The 24001-nt window shown below is 31.7% G+C and overlaps 1 protein-coding gene across 1 annotated transcript in view; it reads left to right on the plus strand.

The window, feature by feature from the left end:
• LOC130443686 (heparan sulfate glucosamine 3-O-sulfotransferase 1) overlaps nt 1-24001 on the plus strand; it is a 100640-nt gene that overhangs the window by 66562 nt on the left and 10077 nt on the right. Inside the window, exon 2 of the mRNA XM_056778430.1 lies at nt 23258-23367. Coding sequence (XP_056634408.1) covers nt 23297-23367 — 71 coding nt within the window. The 5' untranslated portion in view covers nt 23258-23296. The remainder of the gene's footprint in view (nt 1-23257; nt 23368-24001) is intronic.

Raw genomic sequence — 24001 nt, forward strand, 5'->3', positions numbered from 1 at the left:
GTAGTCGATGTTTCACTGCGGAGGATCAGATAGATGAAGCAATCAATTGTTTGAGAGCATTCCGAAATACAATTGATTTCAAGCTTTTAATTTGTGGAAGGTTAGGTTAAACAACATAAATATAATAATATATTTTCAAAATATCATATATAATTTAGTAATAACGCATATAAAAACACTGGAAATTATAGAAGAAATGTAAATATATATTTGGAGGGGTATGTCATTATTAACAGTTTGATAAGTTCCATAATTGAATTATGAAAATTGTCATCCAAAAAACTCACACTGTATTGCAAATTTTTATATACCTAATTAGTTTTTTATGGTTTAAAAATGTGATAAAATTCTGATATAGTATAAGTATACCATTAAATAAACTTTCCGTTGAGTCCAATATAAAATTCTGTTTATAAGAACGAAATATTTTGGTAAAAACACATTCACCAATTTATGATGACATGAATATGCTTCGTGGTGTCTCGTAAAATTTATATAATATTTCTCTGGAAGCTTCCATTTCACTAAATTGGAAAAGGGAAAAGCCGATCTTGCCATCTATGAAGTAATACAAATTCTAACATTTCACTTCATCCAGCAAAATATTTTTGATTTTTACTTTTGATAAATTAGTAAATAATCATGAACTACATATTTAGACTGCGGAGGTGAATGTGTATTTCAAATATAACCGAAGATTTGGCACGTTATATCAGAAATTCTTTTTCATTTTAAAACTTATCTTATTAGTCTAATGTTAATCGTTTCTTTAGAATTAAAATATCTTTTTCGATTAATAACTATCAGTTGTTTCGATAAAACAATTTTAAAGATAAATTTTGTAGCGTTAACTTATTCTAATGTCACAGATTTACTTTTAATCAAACTCTTATCCACTCGATTACAGTACTAAACATTGACGACTTCAATAAAACGTCGTTGTTTTTGCTTTTAAATCCTCAAATTATTTAAATTATATTGCATATTATCGTGTAATACGAAGTGTATAATAGTTTTTGGAATAGGAGGATTGAAACGGAACCAATCAGTCTTTTAATATCCTATCCTAGTTCTTAAAATATACTATACCCCAAAATCAGTAACATTACCTCGCGTTTATCATAAGAAATCGCTATTGATATATCGAAAAAGTTTTAAATTAATTCAAACTTTATTTTTCACTTTTCGGATAATGACTTAAAAACTGACAAAGTTGACGCAGTAGCAACTATTGACATGACGATATTTGAGATGTTTTCTAGCACCAATAATAAGATGAATGAGATTTTATAATTTTTTGAGTTATGACACTATTTGAGCGTATATGCTTTATGTGCCACATACTTTTATAAAATGTGTAATTTGAAATTATTTTTATACTCGATTTGTGTGATAATTATGACAATCTTCTAGCTCTCCTACGTTTTTTCAACGATAATTTTAGCCGCACAAACGCTCAAACAAGTTTGATTCTAGCATGATAGTGAATGAATCTTTTCCCAATCGTATCCCAAACTAATCGACGCTCTGATATTCCATGTAGATGAAGCGGTTTTCACCTGCCTTGGAGTCGTTTTCTCTTGTCGAGTTTATATTCTTGATTTTTCTTTCATTAATCAATAGGAACAATTTACGACTCTGTTTTGCTCTAGAGTAAGTAAAAACAAAACCTATATTGCAAATAGGCCTAATTAAGTGTCTGAAAACGCTAATTTGGTTCTAGAAACGCACCAGATAGTGTAATGTTTAGTGTTAGTGTAGTGGTAGTGTAAACAGTGTGCTTAGTGAACAGGTTTTACAAGTCAAAACGTTCAAATAACATGTATCGAACTTTTCAAAATCTTTTTCGCGTACTTTCACTTTGTTAACCATTTTTGGAGACGTTATGTCTATTGAATAACTAGACTGATAATGGCATAGATCATGTGCGCACGAGCTAGCCAGTAATCGATAACTGTTACCTGTTAGTACAAATGCAGTTCCGTTAATTACTATGCACAAATCAGTATAGCTGTACCCTAAATCCAAATCCGAGTTTTCTTGTTGAGTAAACAGTAACGTAATCAATTGTGGAAACATTTCACAACTGAAACTGTGGTGTTTTTGATTGGTTTAACCGATTTAGTTAAGATTCCAGATTATTTTTCCTTCTAGTCTCCCTTTCACGTGAAGGAGGATCGAAAAAATCGGTAATCTGATTTGCTCAAGAAAAGGTTACCCGAAAAGTTTTCCGAGAGTTTTGAAAATTAATAAATTTCGACGTGGTTATTGTGAAAAAATTGGTTTTGGGCGCCATTTCTCAATATATAAAAGATACAAAATGGCATAGTGACAATTCGAAAAGAGTACATCGAAATTTATTAGACCGCTAATTTTTAAAACTTCCGGAAAACTTTCCAGGTAGAACTACCTAATGAACGACTCTACTTTTCCGGCTAGTGTATTCATGCAGAATGATGAGTAGATTAAATTTTCATCTATCCACAATAGGATTTTCGTTAAAAAAGAGGTTCACTAACTCCATCTACTCTTATGAAAACCAGTCGATCTGAAAATTTTGTCTCTATATTCATTATTAACTATGAAATATTTATACTTCACAAACTCGGTCGCTATTTATAAATGGAATTTTCATTAGCTTCAATACACAAAACTTGTTGGCTGAGTTCTCAGTCAATTCAATCGAAAACAAAGATTCTTTTCAAAATGGAATCCTGACGAGGCTTTTAGAAAAAAATCCCAACGGTTTCTGCCAAAGGTATCATAGTCCTAAAAATATATTTTTTTATCCCGAATGACCAACTTTACAAACCGGTATTATAAAAGCGGTGGTGAGGCATAGGATGTTCATAGGGCCGAGGTCAGGTCGTCATAGCCGAGCCGACCTTGACTCACTGATAGCGTACCGACATTCTCAACATCAACGTTTCAGGTTTACTAAATTAACCTATGTTTATATCACGAAAGGTAGCGCTATTATCCGATCTATGTGTTGTTTTCAACATTCAAATATTACATACTCCTATTTAGAAGTAATTTTGAAAAGGTTCAAAATAAACATAAAGGAGACGAATCAAGCGATATCAGAGATTTTATGTATGTTAACCCTTAATTCTCCGTTTAATTAAGAGGATTAGTATGAACAACATCAAGGTAAGAGGCTATACAATATTGACGAAATGACGACGAAAATAAGCACCATAAAGGATTTTTTATAACTAAGAAGTGAATCTGAAGAAAATCTACCACAAGAACTGTCGCTTGAGGGTTTGGGAATGGTACCAAATACTCAACATTACTAGATTCCTGGCAAATTTAAATTCCGTGAAATTGAATCTGGAAGAAATTTAATACAATAATTTGACGTGAAAGTGTCGAAAAGAAAGAAACAGGCCATAATGGTATGGATTGTTGCTGATTATATAAGAATCAGAAGAAGACATAATTAAACTTGCCAATACTCTAGAACCAAATTCTTTCTATAGCATAAAAATAAACGTAGAAATTCGGAAGAATGGTAAATCCAAAAGAGAAGTTGCCTTCCTAGCTGGATCATTCCAAACATTTACTCCAGAGTTACTAGATCCAGAAACGTATTCAAATTTCAATAAAATCAAGCCTCACCTTTCCTTACACGCTACCGGAGCTTCACTGACGAGTGTAGATTCTGTGAGAGAAAGGAAATACTAAAATGCCTCACAATTGTAACCAAGGGATGATTTGGACAAGAAATCAGTAGAAGCGAAGACATAATATCTTTGAAGCCTGCCTATATAATGGAATAACTGTGAGGAAAGCTGTAGATGTTATGAAAAATAACGAGCCCGAAGGCTGTAGTGCAATTTAACCACTAATCTATTGTATAAAACTGAGAAATAAGCTAATATGGTATTAGAGAATTCTCAAATTGCGATCTGTTGTGGTGTTAACGAAGATTACTTGACATTGGTAATTTTGCAAGTTGTCAATGTCAAGTAATATTTGATAAAGACTACAACAGGCCGAAACGTCGAATTTTTAACTTTAAAATCACACTCTGGTTACTCTAATCAATTTTTTCCTTATAATGCCTAAATTTCTTTCATTTTGGTACATATACAGATGTACAGTAGTTAAATACAATAAACTTGAGCTGGCTACATGCTTAGTTTGAGGAGATGTCGCTACTACAGACAGACGGACGAAGAAAACCTTGTGATATCTCCCTTATAATATATAAAAGCTGGTTGTTCAAAGATAGAAATAGAAATGTTTGAAGGAGGACCATTACCCACCGCCTGCGATTTATGTAGAGGACAAACAAGCACATACGTAATTAGGGATACAAATTGAGCAGTTTTCAATGTTGTCACAAGCCCACATTTTTCTATTATTCGTTAAGTAATAAGTAAATGATATGGTTTCTTGAGGCGGCACCATCCACTGATGAGTAGATCACTCTATAAGGTATTCTGGCCAGAGTCGTTTCAATCTTCTCTGTTCCATTGGATCAGTGTAAAGATATTTTGGTAGTTTTCGTTGCAGTTTTTGTTAATATCGCTGATGTCTCAATAACTTCATCGATAGTTGGAATACCGAGGTCTGTGTATAATGTGTGGTTGTTTATAAACCACGTAGCATTAGCTATTATGCGAAGTATTTTAGATTGAAAAGTTTACTGGATATTGGTGTCGATGGTTTACTGCAACAAGGTTTGGACTCTGACTGGGTACTTGGGTACGATTTAAGTAAAAGGAAGATATGGTGGGGTAAGTTTTGATATATTTTGATCGGTAGCCCGTGGTGCCATACTCTGTCGAAAGCCTGTTGAATGTCTAAAAATGCTGAAGCACATGATTCCTTCTGTTCTAATGCTTGCTTGATATTGTTCACTAATCTATGACACTGTTGGATTGTCGAATCCAAATTGATGTGTTGGAAACAGTTCTTCTTTAGGTATAATTTCGCTAAGTCTATGTAGAAGGATTTTTTCGAAGAGTTTAGATACTTGTGGTGGTAAACTGATTGGCCTATATGAGATGGGTGCATGACTTCGCTAACATGATGTGAATAGTTCCATGGTATTGGATAATAATTAATTTGTAGTTATCTATTGAATATTGTGGTGATTAGTAAGATTGCTTTCCTTGGAATATGTTTCAATACTTTCTTGGTGATGAGATCATATCCTGGAGCTTTGTGCGGGCTTAACAACTGAATTTCTTTGTACACTCCTGATGGGGTGATTGCTCTTAGAGGAGGTGATAGTTGATTGGCAGATTCTAAGTATTATAAGTATTTTTTTGAGTAGGCTGTAAATCGTTAAGCGTCTTAAAAAATCTGTTTGATTATATATCAAATACATCCTTCAAATTCTGTTATCCTACTAATATCCTCTGTTTAGAGCAACCTTTCGAAATCGTTCTGCCAATTCCATGCTTCGGGGCATTTTCAGTGACGCCCTGCGCTGTTTAGAAGAAGCGTCGTCCATCGACTACATGGTTCGACTACGACGTTGGTATAATAGTGACGTCACCTCCGGCGCTTGTGGCATTCTTGGACGCTTTACCGTTGAATTCCGGTATGAGGTGCCAAGGTCATACAGGGATGAGACGAAACAAGGATGGATGGTTATGGTGAAGAGCAAATTAAATAGACGTAGTTATACAAGAATATAGTTTTGTTTTATTTTGAATATAAAAAAAATCAATTATGATGGAATAGGAATAATATAATTAACCTACTTGGACTTTCGGAGTTCTGAACTTCACAGTCATATTTTAAGACACAAGAGAAAGAAAAGGGTATTAAGGAACTAGTTTAAACTAAAGTCGTATAACTTTTCTATAAATGTATAAAGTTCTTTTAAAATATAATTTACTTGGAATCATTCCCGTTTGTTTTAAAACAAAGTTGAAGTTAACTTCAGAAAACATACAACAAGCCTAAATAAAGAGAGAAAGCTCCTTTGGGATCCGAGGGTTTGATACTGATCGTTCCTGGCAACGTCGTTTCGCTGGCGATATTCACTTCAGATTTGTTTATTTTCTGTACTGTAAGTTGGAAAAATCCTATAGAATCTTCATATGTATCTTTTCTTTAGTTGTACGGTTAGAAATACATTTTTTTCAAATTATGAATCGCCTAATCTTGGATAGGTTTGTAAGTCCCTAATTTTTTTATAACTGTATTTGTATCATAACTATCAAGAGTTTGTTTTTTGTTAAAATTAAAGAAAAACAAGATATCAAATACAAGTAGAAGAATTCAATAAGAAATATAAGATGGAGGAAAATCCAAGTTTCAGTATACGAGGGTTGCTACTTAAGTTTTGAGATAGACTAATAAAAACAAATATTTACAATAGGATATGACTTTATTGTTTTTCAAATTATTCTTAATTGACATCAATATACTTTTGCATGCGTTTGAACCAATTGTCGAAGCATTTTTGAGATTGATTGATTGAGATATCTCCAAAACATGTGATTAGAACGCTTCAACCGCTTTCCTCAGAAACCTTACAATTTATTTTTGATCTTCGGGTATGAGACGAAATCATTGGGTGCCAAATAAGGATTGTACGGCGGATGACACTTCAATTCGATGTTTTGATTGTTCATAAAAGGTTTATCTTTGATCTGATGTGTGAGAGCTTGCATTGTTGTGGTGGATAATGATTTGCCTTCTGCGTCTCGTTTCCCTGATTTTTTGAAGCACTGCGATTGAATTTTTTTTACATATCTTTTCACTAATTTTGCCTTTTTAGAGTTACAACTGTTACTTCTCTGCATTTTTTCAAATACTACAATTTTTCTCTTATTTTTTTGATATTATCGTGATAATCCCTACAAGAAAATATTAACGATTTAATATAAACACAAGTAGAGTTTGATTTTAATCACAGCATATTTGATTGTTAACTGGAAAGTTTGTTCAAGTCGAGGAAATTAACAATGAAAACCCCTCTCCACTTACAGAGTTTTAAAATAAAATAGAAAAAAGAAAACTCGATTTTAATTTTAAATGTATAAACCTAATTAGAATATAATTAAAATGCGCGATGTCTCTAGGCTAAGAAGTGCTTGTTGAAAATTTGGGGTTAAAAAATTTTCATTATGTAATCTTCCTTGATAAAATATTGGTAGAAATGCTTCTGTGTCGGTGTATAATTATACTTGGAAATTCAGCAATATGCAAAGAATTATTGATGTTGGAAATTGTTCGTACAGCCTGAGGCCCGAAACAGTATAATCAGATATCATATTTTTTTAACATTATATAGGATTTCACTAAAAAAATAATTAATTATTCTACCCATAAAAATTAATTATTATATCTGATGAATATGCCAGTTTTATTAATGAATTATTCTTTATTACGAGCTGAACGGATAGCTGAAAAATGAAATGGAGTATTATTGGAGAAACATTGGGAAGTGGGACATAAAAACTCCCGAAAAATAGTTTCATTCATTTGGAAGAAGTTTATGTATTTTTGAAGCAGAAGAATGAGATTCAGAGCCTTGTTCAAAACGATGCAGAGAGGCTGAAAATCCAAAACGACTTTCCTAACCATCTGTAACCTTCAATCTACGATATAGAATTTAAGAAGTGTGTAGTACTAGATCTGATTTAGAGGATATGTCTTGGACAAATTCGAGTTGTGGGTGTATCATTCTACGCGGATATTTCCTATAGAGGAGGTAATTTTGAACAAACAGGTTAAAGTAATCAAAATATGTTTATATATGAGCTTGTATTCACTTGGGTAGACGTCTCTGGTGAAACGCTGTCTCATAGAAATACAGTAGACGAAGATAAAATTATTATAATGAATATATTGATAAATCTGCGTGAACTGTTTCCACTGTACTATTGTTTTTAGTGGTTTTTATGATGTCGAATAGATTCTTTCTAAATTTGATGTTTTGATTCTATTTCTCTGGGCTACAAAAAAATATATAAATCTTGCACGAATTCGTTAAAATTTTTAGTATACCAGCAAAAACATTTTATAAGAGAACTCATTTGAATTTGAAATTTTTCTAAAAGAAGATAGAAAGTTTAATAAAATGTGAGAATAAAAAGAAGCTGGTTCACGAAAGTATCAACAACCAAAAAAACAAAGAATTCAATTTTGAAATATATCTGTGCAGACTAACAAAAAAATGACTGTCTGGACATCACAGTCTTTTTTATGTCGTTTTTTGTAGGTCTCAAAACCCATAAATTCAAACTGCTCGGTTCGCTATCGTTTTATCACAGCTCCAATAAAGATTTTACAATCCAAAATTAATTTGCGTGTAGATCAATTACAAACGAAAATTACATCTGTACATCATACAATTCGAGAATGTAAATATGATATTCATTATTTGAAATTTCATACTACTAAGAAGAAAAAATATTGTAGTGATGTAGACAAGTTTCTTTTTTCGTTTATCATTATAGTTCCTATAAACTGCTGCTAATGGTGGTATGTTTATTAAAACCAACAATCTGTTGTTACGAAAATCAAAGTCTCCAATTTAACATTATTAACAATCAAATAAGTCGATAAAAACATATTCATTCAGTTTATTTTTTGAAGATGCTTTCTCATTTTAACCAGACATGTTTTCGTAGTCGTACTTCTACTGATATCGATCGTTTTTATAACAACTTAGTCCAATACCTTTAATGATATGTAATATTTTTTCTTCACGTCTCGATCAGTCTTTTTTTTCTTCCCTATTAGCTGGGATGAAAGTTTACTCCTCGGGGTTTCACCAAAAATTACACTTTCTACCAAAGTATGGAGGAAAATCGTAAATACTACACGTGACAATGGCCTTGCAGGCCCTTACTGTTTTTCTTTGACTTTGAATTATTTTGAAAGAGTGTCTATTGTTTCATCAAACAAATAGTTCAAACAACAAAATAACTATTTAATAGGATGCTTTTTTTCAACCTTTTTTCTGTCCCTTCGTGAAAATTTGTTGCAAGTACCCCAAAAACAAATTCCTTGAATGTTTGGTCTCTTAATATTATTAATTGATTAATTATACAATTTTTTACCATTCCAATTAGAAAAAAAAATATAATTAAAAGAGAAAGTAGTATTGGATAATGAATATGCGATATTTTTCATAATTTGATGTGATTTTCTGAAAACTTGAAATAACAAAAACTTTATCATTAAATATCTCCGGAAATATTGATTGCAGCGACTTTGTACTTAAGACCTTTATGTAGAAAATACAATTTTCTACAAGTTTGTGGTTCATATTTTTTTGTAGCTGTTGTCATTCACGAGATTAATGCAAAATAACGTAAATTTCATGGTAAAATCAAGCCTAGAGGCTTGTTCTAACTCGCCGGTTCAATTCCGAAAAAAAAAAAACCGTTAATAATCGAAAAATTATATGAAATGGCATTGAACTACAGAAATTTCAGAATAAAAAATCAGAGTTTTTGTGTTTTTCAAGAAGAAATTTGTATCCTCTCGGCCGATGACTTAATATTTATATTAAGGGCCCAAATTTACAGGGAATTTTCTTTAATTACTTGCAATATAACTTCACGATGGAAGAGAAAAAAAATAGTTGAAGAAAAAAGCACCCTACTATTTATATTACCAAGTTTTTCTTTAAAATACAAAGAAATTCCACACAATATTTTTGTAAATTCAGGAAGTAATTTCTTATTCATTATAGTTTACGACTTTCTACTACTATCTCTGCAAATTTGTGAAATAATATGTAAATTAGATTTGTCTCTAAAAAATTCTTTTTACTGAATTAGATGTCAGCGATTATAATCTATTAACAACTAACATCTAGAGTGATCAAATTAAACCCGGATAGACAAAAAAATACGTTAAAACAAATTTTATTCAAAATAGGCTTCTTTTGAACTGATACAAGTATGCCAACGATCAATCAAATTTTTCATACACATTATATAATAGCAATAATGCGCTTGATGAATGTAGGATCCTCACCTACATTTATTAAGCTTCTTTTTTGCGAACTTACATCGACAATGCTTGTTGGATCTAGAATCGAAACGCTTTATACCCAAAACATTGATCAAAATATGTTGAATCCATTCATAGGAGTTATTAAGTGTCTCTGGTATCTCTCGGGGATGCCATCCCAAAGATTTTCGAGGGCTTTTTTCAACTTTTTCGCTGTTATCGTCGTGGTAGATGGGCGACTCGCATGAGGCAACTTTATGACCTTCACTGATTACTTTGTGCTATTCAAATATTTTCATTTGCAAAAAATAGATTCCCTGAAACTGCAATACTTTCAACGGTTCAATTTTCAATGGAAACAACAAATTTCAACCGCCATATAAACTTCTCGCATCCTGAACAAATAGGTGACAAAAACCTCAATTGACATATGGTGGAACGTTTTAAATGTTGTTTCATCAAAGTGAAAAAATTATACCGATTCGGTTAAGTAAATTACCAATTTATTGAATCAAAATTGAGTCAGGATACTTAAATTGTAACTGGAGAAAAAAAATATTTACTAAGGAATATAATGGATTGACCATAGTAATGTTTTATTACACAACAACTAATATATTTTGAGTTTAAATTTGTAATCGATTATTTGAATGTTTCACTCGTTTACTGAAACGTTCGAAACAAACAAAAATTTATTTTTTCTAGAGAAACCTTTATAAGAGATGAACAGGTAAATGTGTTGTCAATCCATCTTCATCAAGCTGAGCTGTAGCTCTCGACCGTATTATCAGTACGCCATTCCGAATAATTTTACTTAGATCGAATTTAAAACTGCGGGTGAAAACATTATGATAATTTCAATGGTTCTTGTTCCTCACTTTATTTTCTGATAGAAAAAATATGTTTTTGGAAATACACTTTAGTTTTTCCAAGCTTAATAATTTGTTGATGAATATAATGAAGCTTTTATCAGTATCCCGTATCATTTCACAGAATTTGTGTAGTGATTGCTTCTTAATGTACCATTTTGAAAAATGGTAGATCGATCTAATAGATCTGAAGTTTCCTTTATCATCTATGTACTCTTGAAGTATTGTGTTGGTTCTTGAAGACACTCTAATTTTGAGGTTTTTAAACGTATATTTTGGATGGGATGGAGTTAATTAGAACTCACTTTTATTCCTTAACGAACTGTCTAAATTATTAAATCACACTCTAATTGGATACTTGAAAAGAATGATTTCAAGCAAGCCAGGAAGTTATCACAGAGTTTAAGAAGATGACTTTTGCAAGACGAACTATTTGTTTCTGAAAACGCACAAACTGATGAGTAGTTATAGTCTCAAGGCGTATGGATGGTTACTAATCAGATAATTTGATTTTTCTTGTTTGTTTGTTTTTTTCCACTTTTTCACCGTTCACAGGAACAAGTTTAAGAGCAAAATCATTTCATTTCAAAGCTTTTCCCACTAAATCCTTCAGTTTGTATAAGAATTCATTATTTTGTTACTTGTTTGCGTTTTTTATACCGCATTATTAGACGTATCAATATCAAGCCCAAAAAGTGCAAAATATTATTTGCACATAGGGTTGAGTATAAATTCAGTTTCCGATTCAAGAAATTGATAAATACATTTCAACAAGAACAATTTTTTCGAAATTTTGAAGCCCTGTAACCAGAAATGCAGCTTGGTATCGAGTTGAATTGCCTCCAATTATACAGGATGGGTCAGAAAGGCGTACGATTTTACAAACTCATCACCGGAGCGCAACGTGCATTCTGCATAAAACATTATTACAAAAATGGCGATTCGTGCGCTATTGTTCGGCGTTTGTTTCGACGTCAGTTTGGATTACATGACATAAATAAGTATCCGAGGGAAAGTGTGGATCAGAAAGTTCGAAGCTACTGGTTCGACTCTCAATCAGAAACCTACGAGACGTCGAAGATCAACAAGAACAGAAGAGATAATCAAACAAGTTAGAGCTTCAGTTCAACGTAATCCTGGTCTATCGACTCGCAAGCCATCGGCAGAACTTGTATCCATAACATATTTGCGTCGCATTTTGTCGGAAGATCTGAAATTACACCCGTATAAAATTATACTTGTGCAGAAATTACAGCCAAATGATTAATTTTAAGACAAGCTTTTGTTGGAATAATGGCGGAATGCTCTCAGAGTTTCAACAATATTCTGTTCTCCAATGAAGCCCTTTTTCACTTAAATGGGCATGTCAATAGATAGAATTGCCGTTACTGGGCTGCAGACAATCCACGTGCAAAACATCAAAAGCCTCTGCATTCGCTGAAAGTAACTGTTTGGGCGGCCATATCAGCGCACGGAATTATCGAACCCTATTTCTTTTAAAATCAACAGGTGCAATCTGTCACTGTAAATTCTGAACGATACATAGCAACGTTAAGGGATTTTTTCTTTCCGCAACTGCAACAATTTGAAGCCTATAATCGTACGTCATGGTTTCAACAAGATGGCGCAACATGTCATACCTTTAATGCCTCTTTGGCGGTCGTCAACCAGATATTGCTGGGAAACTGATATCTCGCCGAGGTGAGATTGTATGGCCGCCTAGAAGTCCGGACCTAGCGCAACCGGTTTTTTTTTACGTGGGGATACCTGAAAAGTAGAGTCTACTCCAATTATCCAGCTATTCCCCGCGCAATGTGCCAGCGAGTTTTGACCTATTTGAGATCTAGATTTGAGGAATGTTTGCACCGCGATGGTGCACACCTGGATGATATTCTTTTTAAGAAATGAATTTTTTAGGTGTATATTTCAAATAAAATAAAAAATTTATGTGGATTATATTTAGATTTTTTATTATTATTTTTTCGCAAAACTTTCTGTCCCACCCTGTACTATTAAACTTGTGCTCTGTGTTGGTCCTTACATGTTTCCATTTTTCTGAAAAATATTGTTATGACATTAATGAGAGAAACATTTTTCCGCGTGGAGTAATTAAATATTTAAAACAGGTTCTGGCAAATATTTTCACGAGCAATATTTTTTCAAACCGTTGTAAGGAATAGAAGAACTGCAATGCTTGCATTTGCAATTTTAATAGATTTAACATCCACGTAAAATAGTTAACTTTCTTAAGTAAACTAACCTCACAAGTTTCAAAAGCTCTTTACACTTTTATACCGTGAAACAACAGATAAACTGTATAATTTGATTAAACATAGTTGAAATGAATTTGTCATGTATTTTATACGGTAAAATAATATTTTTATATTTTAATTTTGTTTCGATATTATATAAACATCGTTTATATGTCTCTGATGTACATCTGAATGTTCCCTAGAGTATACATCAGGCTTAATATAATCGACGACATATGTTATGATGACTCTGGAGGTCTTTCTCATACTCATAACTTTATTTATCTTCTTCTAGTGCCCCTTTGGTCATAGAACAAAGTGCTAATACAGTTTGTACAACAATAACAGTTCTTGCGGCTTTAGTTTTTGATAATTCTTAAAATTATCAATTTATTCATATAGTTTGTGATAAAGAAATAAATTTGAGCCCAGTGTAAAAAATTATTCATTCCAAATTCTGTATCATCTCTTTTCTTCTTTATTTTTTGTTTTGTTTTGTGTAACTCTGACCCAACTTCAGTACATTTTGAATGATGCACAGATCTTTCACCAATCTAATTCTGCTATTCTCTAAAATAAAGCAGGCGGAAATAATTTGTGTCTTGTCGAAGCTAATGTTGTCAGTAATTTAATCTCGGAAAACGCGGAAGCATCCGTACGTTACTTTTCACTGTTTCGAAATAATTTATTTACTTACTTAGGAATTCTTTAGGCCAGAGCAAAATTTAGTGTATTATTCGAAACGGAAAAGCTTCTTTACTTCATATCTATTTGTTTTGAAATAATATTTATTTAACGTGTTGGGATTAAATAATTCATGCTTCGCCATTGCTAGAAATAGAAATAATAAAAGAATTAAATTCTGAGTGTCACCTGGACAAGGGTTAAATTAACGTACCTTATTGTTTTGATAATACTTTACATCAAGAATTAAATGATTACATCTGATTACATCTCTAAAAAGAGCTGACAACAGCTCATGAAAACGATACAGAAATTTACCACTTCTTGAAGATTTTCTGGGAATTTGTGCCCGGCGCGTTCACCAAATTCTAAGTTCTATCAACATAATCTAACTGGATTGCCCTCACGGGCTATGTCAAAGGACGAATTCGTGACTATATTTTTATCCTAAATTGGTACAACGTTTTTCAATTTTCGTGTAAAGTTTGAGCTTTGTGTCTTCCTTTATATTTCTAATGAAATAAAGGATACGAAATTGAGGCATTGAGGTTCGAAAATCGTATCTATCCATCTAGGATCTACATGTTTCGGGTATGAAGCGTGTCAATGTTAGAACTGTACCAAAAGATCCGAATCTTTTGCAAAAATAGTTGAGAACTCTACATTAATCAAACACATCATTACTGGTGACAAACCGTGGGCTTATGAATATGACATCGAAACTCCCCCAATGGCAAAATGAGTTGAAACAAAAAAACCGTCGATGTCGATCGAAAATCAAAGCGATGCTGAGTTTTTCTTTCGATTATCTCGGTGAGGTTTACCACGATTTCGTTGGAGATGGTCAAACGCTACATAAGGAGTACTACCTGGCTGCTTTGAGGCGTCTACGTTGAATAATCTGTCGTCAGCGAGTATGTATGCATTGTAACTGATTTTTTGGCCAAACACGAAACAAGAGTGAGCTGGTTTTAACTCAAAATTCCGCCTCGAGGAACGCGCCATGAGTCCATTGAATCCTTAAAAAGTAAGCTTGAACAAGTGTATGGGTTAAGCTTTGGTATGCTTGTATTGGATCGAAAGAAGCCTATTTTGGAGGCGGTTATAGAAATTTATATTAAAATGGATGAGTTCCAGTCAAATTTGATGACATTATAAAATTTAAAAAAAAAAAATTATACTTAATTTTATCATGGATGGAATATATTTTTGAATATGTATCTGCACTTTTTTATAGTTTTATATAGTTTTATATAATTAACAATATCATTTTCGTATAATATTTATAAATTTTGGAATAATTTTTATTATGTTTATTAACATTTAAAGGTAAAATATATATTTTTTGCTTACTCTACAATTTCCATTTCGTTTGATAGCATGTCCTGATAGATATCAGGATGTTGCAGCCCCTTTGATGGTGGTTTTCCTTCAATAAAATGTACTATGTCAAGGTTTTGGGTCAAAGAAAAGGGATTAGAGTGAAATAGCTCGTACAGTCACTGTAGAATCACGCATTTTATTGTTGTGAATGTTACTAACAAAACGAAGGGTTTTATAAACGGATTCAGTAGATATAGTCGTAAGTTTACGGTCTAGGGCATAAATCCTTCACAGTCATGGAAGCATTATCTATTTATAGTATACGAATTAGAGGAAACCGCATTTGAATTGCGAAATGGAACCAAATTTGTTACATAATTCATTATTTTCGAAATCGAATTCCCTTAATTCTTCATATTAAACAACACTGAGTGAAACATGCAACAACGAGGTTAATTTTCTAAAGAAAAAAATGATCTATTCCAAAGTTATGAATTGGACTTAACAAAATATGGATGAATGGAAATAATGATCTCTGTTTATACCTAAAGGAATAAAATAATGGAAATATATGAGAGCTAACGATGGTTGTGAGACTTTCACATACACACACATACAAACCTTTCACATTATCAATCTACAACATTTAATATGAAGACATCTCCATGTTTTCGTTATTTTAAAGAAATCATATTAAAAATTTTACACCCTTACGGAATGAACAGATAAAATCTCGAATTTATAACAGGCGTTCTAAAAGACTAGTTCTTGATATTTCTATTTGGCAACAAAGAATTCATTATGACATTTTAATGAGACACATCGATTTAACAGAAAACGAACGAAAAAATGTATTTAATCAACTGCCATTTTATGTAATATCTCTCATAGTCGGAGTGCTGGTCGACACTTCGACTAAGGTACTTTCGCAAGGCTGAAACTTTTTCTATGTGCTATTTAATATATTTAAAGTAAGAAAATCAACTTCTGGCAGGGTTAGCGCGGTTGTAACAATATCCACTGTTTTTTGCATATTGCAAATTCTTTATTTAAAAAAAAACTGGCATTCGAGTATATTCTTAAATAGAAAATTTTGAGTATAAAAAAATTGCCAGATGATTTGCTTGGTTGCAAGTATCTGTGAAATGGATCGAAAGTTGCTAAGACGGATAGTACGGATAGTACCAGTATTTTAGTTTACAATTGTTTACAAGATATTTTCTTTAGGAATTGGATTTGGAAAATCGTACCAGCCGTCTTAGCAACTCCCGATCCATTTTACAGACACTTGCAACCGAGCAAATCATCTAGCAATTTATTCATAACAAAATTCTCTAATTAAAAATAGCCAAAAGTTGATTTTTCTACTTAAAATATATTAAATAACAAATAGAAAAAGTTTTTAGATACTTGTCTCAATCTCTTGTACACAAATTACATGTCTGTATTGGAAAATGACACTCTAGTTACCTTTGCAGGTATTAAAAAAAGGGAATAACTTCGTATTGAATTTAAGAAAATGTATTTGTTTATTGGACGAAATTCCCTTCTGTCTGTACACAACAAGGTTATGGTCTATAAACCTACCCACAAGCCCATTTGGTCGTATGGTATCCAGCTATCGGGCTATGCTAGTCGAAATAATCTACAAATTAATCAAATATTTCTGAACAAGGAACTAATAAAATCTTGGCTGTAGCTTGGTACATTCGAAATAATCTCCACAAGGATTTGGATATAGATACTGTTAACCAAACTGTAGTGAGTTTTGAACTTCATCACCACAACACCACAACTAATATTTACTAAGTGATGATAGTACTGGACTTAAAACGAAAAAGGGAGCTCGTATTCTTGCCAAATGAGCTTAATCTTTCGTTTTCTTTTAATAGATGAATTGGATCACCTAACAAACTAGAACTGAAAAAAATGACAAGCAAAATCACGGGGTAGAACCCATCTGCAAAATGTTCTCTATAATAAGTAATAAACTACCTAGATAGCTGGACTTTGGCTTTGTGATACTGAAGCTGATGAAAAGGAAAAAAATTGCGATATGTTCGTTCATGTTTTCCAATCGGACGTAACATCTTGGAACGTCGAAATTTTTTTGATACTTTGCTACCCGAATGGTAATCAGTGTGGATTGTACAACAAATCTTGAGTTCAAGGTACTTCCAATATATGCTTAGTGATCTCTAATTTGATATAAGAAATATTCAATGTCGAATCAAGACGAAAATATTTACCATTATCAAGATGAGTTCTCGAATAGGTTGAATATTTAGATGGATTTTGTAACATGCCATTCGGCTTGTTACTTTTTTCTTCTCAAATATTTTGGATATTCCTTTATACAAGTACCATGAGTTCTAATTCATTTATTTTAACTTTCGAAAGAAATTAATTCGTAAAACGTCCTCTGTCTATATTCTACACTGGACAAAGTAAATTCAATGAAATTTGAGGTGAAATAAATGAAGAAGGAACGAGTAGGTAGAATAAATTTGAATAAAAAATAAATTAATATTTTTTCAAATATGAGTTAACGCCGAAATAAGTTTATAAAATTTTCTCGTTAGAAAAGGAAATTATTAAAGATAACTGGAGTTTTGTGAGCTCTATACATCAAAACCAAAGAGATATTAGAAGAACTTACCAGCGAATATAAAATTAATATCACTAAATTCACTTTGATCTTACACTTGTAGAGTGTAGGATGTAGATAGAGGACGTTTTAGCAACGAAACAGGGGCTTTATTGAATTCTTTTAATAGAGTGGGAGGTTGATAATAATATGATTTCTCAAAGACTCGAACTTTTGAATAAATAAATCAGAAGAGACTGCCACAATACGTGAACAAAGAAATACAGTATTACAGTGTAAACAGTAATGATCAAATAGTTATTTTAGACATTTTCTTATATTTCTCATTTTCTTTATCTATTCAAATGAAATATTTTCTCTTACATACACAATTGTACGCAAGATTTCGTTCTATAGCGTGGTATTATTAGAGCGTTGCTATGTTGGCACAGTCGTCTACAATCGGCGCGCCAGCACGAATTTGCCTGGATATTTGAGACGATGGAACGGAGTAATCTAATTTCAAATTGCGGTGATTCCAAATTGTGATACAGTGGATATAGGCGAATTGTAGCGGTTTTTGAATACATTGATAGAGCACATGGATGAATGCATTGTCAATGAGGTTTGAAATAACCCAGAGAGCTTCATAGAGAATAAGTAATTTCGCACGGAAAATTGGAATTATATTGAATTGACTAGAATTATGATATGTCCACCTCAAAGTATACAAAGTCTTGTTCACTTCTCAGTGATTGACACGAAAGTTGAATTATTACAGTGTTGTGTGTAAATGCTTTGTCGATGAGGTTCTTATTTATTCAAAGAGCGAAAATGAGCAAATTTTTTTACGTGAAAATATGGAGAAACGATGCTATAACCAATTGAGCACCTCGTTCACTTTTTAGTAATTACCAGAAATATTTGACTGATTAGATTTCACTATTTGTTACTTAGTCCTGTTTAATTTTGTTTGGATTAATTGGTTTAATTTATTTTTATGATAAACGAAGAATTTAAAATCTGTACGCCTCTGGTTATTTTTTACAACAGTTGAAGTAATATCTCCACATATAAATCAACATAATTCAAGCTAGAAAACATTCACTTGATTCCTAATGAACAAGTTGTAATAATTCAGATTTTATTTTCCATAACATATTTGGGCTTTTGTAAAAATCTCAAATTATTCATAAAGTTTGCTCAGTGAATAATGATTTTGAAATTCGAAAACTCGTTGCTTCGTTTTTAATCGTGCCTTCTCAAGGGTCGTATTCAGTTTCCCGAAAAGGACGGATTGAAACTTACTTTTCGCTGGAATATTTTTTCTACCAGTGAAAATTTTATCAAAATACAGAAGTTTCATGGTAATTTTCTTGCGTACTAGTCCATAAAGAAGATTTAATTTTTCATTTAATAGAAAATTTAACGCTTCTATTGATTCCTTATAAAATATGTATATTTATTGATATTTCAATCAAGATTGGAACAAATTAACATAACAACAAAGAAAACTAATTGAAAAACTATTATTTGAAAGGTGCACTTTGTGTAGTTATCACATTTTTCAACTCTTCTCATCGGCATGCATCAATCCAACTTGAAAATCATTATTTCTAAATAAGTAGAAAAATAAAAAATGTAATGAGCGCGACTTAAACCTGGAAACTCCCGCATCTTATACTCGAACTCTAGCCAGTACACTACGGGGATCTTAATAATACTTTTCTATACGTACTACTGCTTACAGTATGTTTCTTTACGTACTATTGCGTCAAGTAAAATTTTACGCACTCTTAGTGTGTACTTACTTCACAAGTATTTTAGTTGATCCCTTCGTATATATCACTTTTGTCTGTGAACTTCGAAAATAATTAGGAGATAAGCCTCAGGCGTTCGGTTGTTAATTTTTGAGTGAATTCTGTAAATGCACATTTGCGTTTATAACAAAAAAATTAGAATTATGCTTTCGATTCATATCTAAAGATGTTTTTTCACCTTGATGGAATTTCTTTCGTCAGTGGAGGCAGGTAAGTTTTTTCCACAAAAACTCGTCTGCGAGAAAATGAAATGAATGTAAATGCGTTTCTCTTTTTCAATATCTTATTCGAATTATCTCAAATTGTTTCATGGCATCAAAGAGATTTATTTCAATAAAAACATATATAGAATGGAAAAGAGGCAAATGAATAGAATTGTAAAAAAGGGAGACTATATCCAGAAATCAAATTATACTCATTGTCAATATAAAAAAGGTTTCATCATTCAGACAACAAATTGTTTTATATTTTTATATAGCAAATTATTACTCCTCCGAAGATTCTCTTTTAGTTCTGATTATTATGTTTTTGCCAATTTGAGTTGTTTGAGAATAATAAAAAAAATGAAATTCGATTTATCCTTTAGTATAGGGGACTCATAATGAAATGAGTGGGACTATTTCAGCTAAGTCTCAAGAAAAATTCAAGAGAAAAGGAAAAAACAATGAAGCACACAAATTTTATTTTACTGAGAAGTCCAGGTATTATCCAACTGCTTATTATTATTATTTTTACCACCTGAAGTAAGTTCTTCCCAAATCATATTATCATCAACAATTTGATTTCTCATTCCAGTGATTATTCGGAGGTTTATTATGGTTTAAAGCAAATACTTTGATTTATTTCTAAAAAACTTTCTAAAAGCTTTCCATTGTAATTTATCAATTTCTGAATATTTTCCATTCTTCTAATTTCTTTTTTATACTATGAATTTGAATTTTTTGCTTTTATCATGTGTCTAGACGACATTTCTCACCTTGATTAAATCATTTCATTCCAATTTCAATCATATTCAGTCTGTTGTTACGAATTAACTCGATTCGACTCCGAAATTTCGTCCCGAGACAATAAAAAGTATTGTGACTCTATAAACGAGTTGATGGTTGAATATGTCTGTAAAATAATAATAATAATAAAAATGAATACCTGTGATAAAAAAAGATTGTTATCCCGAAAGACACAGTATTGTAATGCTTTTCTACTTTATTTACACTCTTTCTATTCGTGGGGTGAATTAATAAACTGTCTCTTGCGTTCTTAATTTATTTAAATAACTTACACTACACTTAACTAATTTATATACATAATTCAATTATCGCTATCACTTAACTAAGTTAAATAATTTATTTAAATTCTTCTATTCTAAATTCTTTCTATTTCGGTCTGTTCACTATTGATATTTTTTTATAAACTAAACTGCGCTACACAACCTCCTTGTATATTCCAAAACAAATTCTCAAAAGTTCTATGCAATGAAGAAACAAAACAAATAAATATTCAGACTTATAAATTAGTTTAAAAGAAACATTGTAAATAAACCGTCTGCTATAATAAAAACGAAAAACAAACGCCTCCGCAGAATTTTATAACTCAACTAACTCCAGGCAGGAACAGCTCCAGGACGGATACGATTTCGTATCAGTATTAATAATGATTGCATTCCATTCTTTCATACTTCACATTAATCCATGCACTATTAACAATCGCCATACAGAGGACAAGATCTAATAAGGGTCAACTATTGATGAATTTTCATAAATCGATTAAATTCCTGCAAACATACAAATTACACCCAATCCTAGTCACATATTTTAGATTATCAAAAGTATTCAAGATCAAATATCCATTCTTATCTGATGATTATTAAAATATTGATGAAATTCATACTTGTGAGTGAACCAACATACACAAAAGTTCATCAGAATCCAGTAATATCCGTCATAAGCCTTTTTCATCAACTGTTTAATATGGTGAAATCTATTGGCTAATATTTTTGAGGATGTTTTCAATATCAATGTTCCTTTTAGCGATCTTTAATCGGAAATACAAAAAGAGTGAAAGAAATATTTCGTAATATATAATAACCAAAAACATTTCATTTTTCCTTAAAAAAAAAAGGTTTTTGGTATTGCTTAAAGCAAATAGAAGCAATAAAATTTTGAAAGAGCCAGAAACATTCAATTCATATCAAGAAACAATTTTATTGCCTTAAATATGATTTTGGGCAAATAAAAAGTAAATTAACGACCTTAGCCGAGAAGTTGTGGCCAGTAAGATATAATATTCCATTAATATTTTCTGAAGATGAACCTCCATAATTCTGTGATAATCTTCACCTAAACATTCTGAACAAATCTGAACTAATTTGACTTAGTAGCAGAGACCTTCTTCGGCTTTTCGATACGACAAAAGGTGATGGATAGCTTTTTTGGACATTGACGGTGAATCGTTCAACGATTCATCACTACTGTGTCCTTCATTTGAGAGAGAGAAATGCTTTATTGTAAAAAAATTGTAGACAAAAGCTTGTAAAAACTAACAAACAAATAGAAAAATAACGAAATAAAGATACAAATAAAATAAAATTTCAATATACAGACGAAAACCACAATGAATAACGAAATTATAGGTAATAGTAATAGATAATATCCAAGGCAAAAATTCAACCAGAGTTTACAGAGTAGAAGGTACTTTCCAGTACATATTTCCTCAATTTGTTGCGGAATGCGGGAAAAGATGATTTGATTTCAATTGGCAAGTGATTGTGCATTTTTTGCATTGTAAATGATTGAGCCTTAACTAATTCTGCACGTGGAGTAAGTAGGTAGAGGTCGTGCCCCGCGTTTCTAAACGGATAGCCGAGCAACGTGTTTTATGAAATTGGAGAAGCGTGCTTACGAATTAGGCAAACGGATTCAATAATGAATAAGGAAGGAAGAGTCAGAATTTTGAATATTTTAAAGAAGTCCCTGCAGTGAGCCCTGTTGTTTAATCCGAGTACATTTCTTACAGCTTTCTGTTGGAGTTTGAAGATTCGCTCAAATTGAGTCGCACCACACGTACACCAGAAGGGGGTGCGACTCAATCAAGTCAAATCAAAACAAAACAAACATTCGATACAGGCAGAGACAACCCACGAACGTAACGTAAACACTATTTAACTGTCGTATACCAAATCTCATTGTACAAATTGTATTTTCCTACAATAGTTTTTGACTTATTCTCAGAGTACTGCTACTAAATTGAGGAATCTTCTCAGATCATACTATTACCCTTTCCTTTAAAGTCTAGATTAAGTTAATTTAGAGGTAACTTAGGACTGCTGCAAATCACTAATTGTACTAAATGGAAATTGCTACTTATGAAATATTATTCATTTTTTTCATATGCTCTCTATATATTTCTGATTCGGGTATTGATTATCAACAATATATATGTTAATTAAATATATTTTGCGATAATTCAGTTTCTTAAAGATATCAGTATTGAAATGTCCCTACAAATAATTCATTCATAATCGTGGTTTCTATGTGAATTACTATTATTTTGATATGTTTTAACAGTCCAAAACCATACCAACAAGTTTTCGTTTTTACCTGTTCAATATAAATCATTATATTTTTGTTTCTGGTAAAGCAAATTACTGGTCTAATATGAATTAATAATGTAGCTTATAGAACTTATATAGTTTACTTCATGACATTGTTTTGGTCAAAAACAAACATGTTCATTGATTTCAGTAGTATGTTAGTATTTTTTCCCAATTTCTTCACTCTATTACAGAAACACACCTATAATGGATATGGAGGTAGACGAATCTTGATGCCTAGAATGAGCCCTACGAAAATAGAGACAAGAAGAGGATGCGTCCGACCGCCACATTTCGATATACTGTAAGTATCTATTTCATATTTTTTCATTTTCAAGAAAAAATCCCATTTAACGAGAAGAGTTTCTGCCATCTCTTTGGTTTTATTTTTATGTTTCAAGGTTCATTGGACATTCAGCATCTGAGATTTTTGTCAGTCAAGTATGTATATAAATGGTTATTAGGGTCAGTTTGATTTAATTTATTCTATTTATAAAAAAATATTGAATCTAAACTTATTTTGAATGAATCCTAAGAGAAGCTGATCAAACTTAGAATACTTTTTCTTAAGTAGTTGCCACAATTTCAAAGGATTTCAGACAACGTGATTCTGTCTAACAATAGGTGAAATTTATTTTGGAAATCGATGTCCGTGAAAGTGAAAATGAAATTTCTCATATTTAATTTGGTTCCAATAACATTTGATAAAAAAGAGCGTTGTTTTGAATCTAAATATTGGAATTTAGAGATTAAAAAATAAGAAGATGGATTTTTATGGCAGTTTATATTTAAAATGGTGATAATTAAACTTTCAAGTATTAAGACAACCTTGCGAGTTGTATTAGGGTTTCATTGAATGAGAACCAATTATATTAAATGAGAAAAATGAAAAATGGTGAGTGAACGTGTGTCTTATTGGGGATTGAAATCTGATATGA

The sequence above is a fragment of the Diorhabda sublineata genome, chromosome 5, assembly GCF_026230105.1.
Source record: "Diorhabda sublineata isolate icDioSubl1.1 chromosome 5, icDioSubl1.1, whole genome shotgun sequence".
NCBI lineage: Eukaryota > Metazoa > Arthropoda > Insecta > Coleoptera > Chrysomelidae > Diorhabda > Diorhabda sublineata.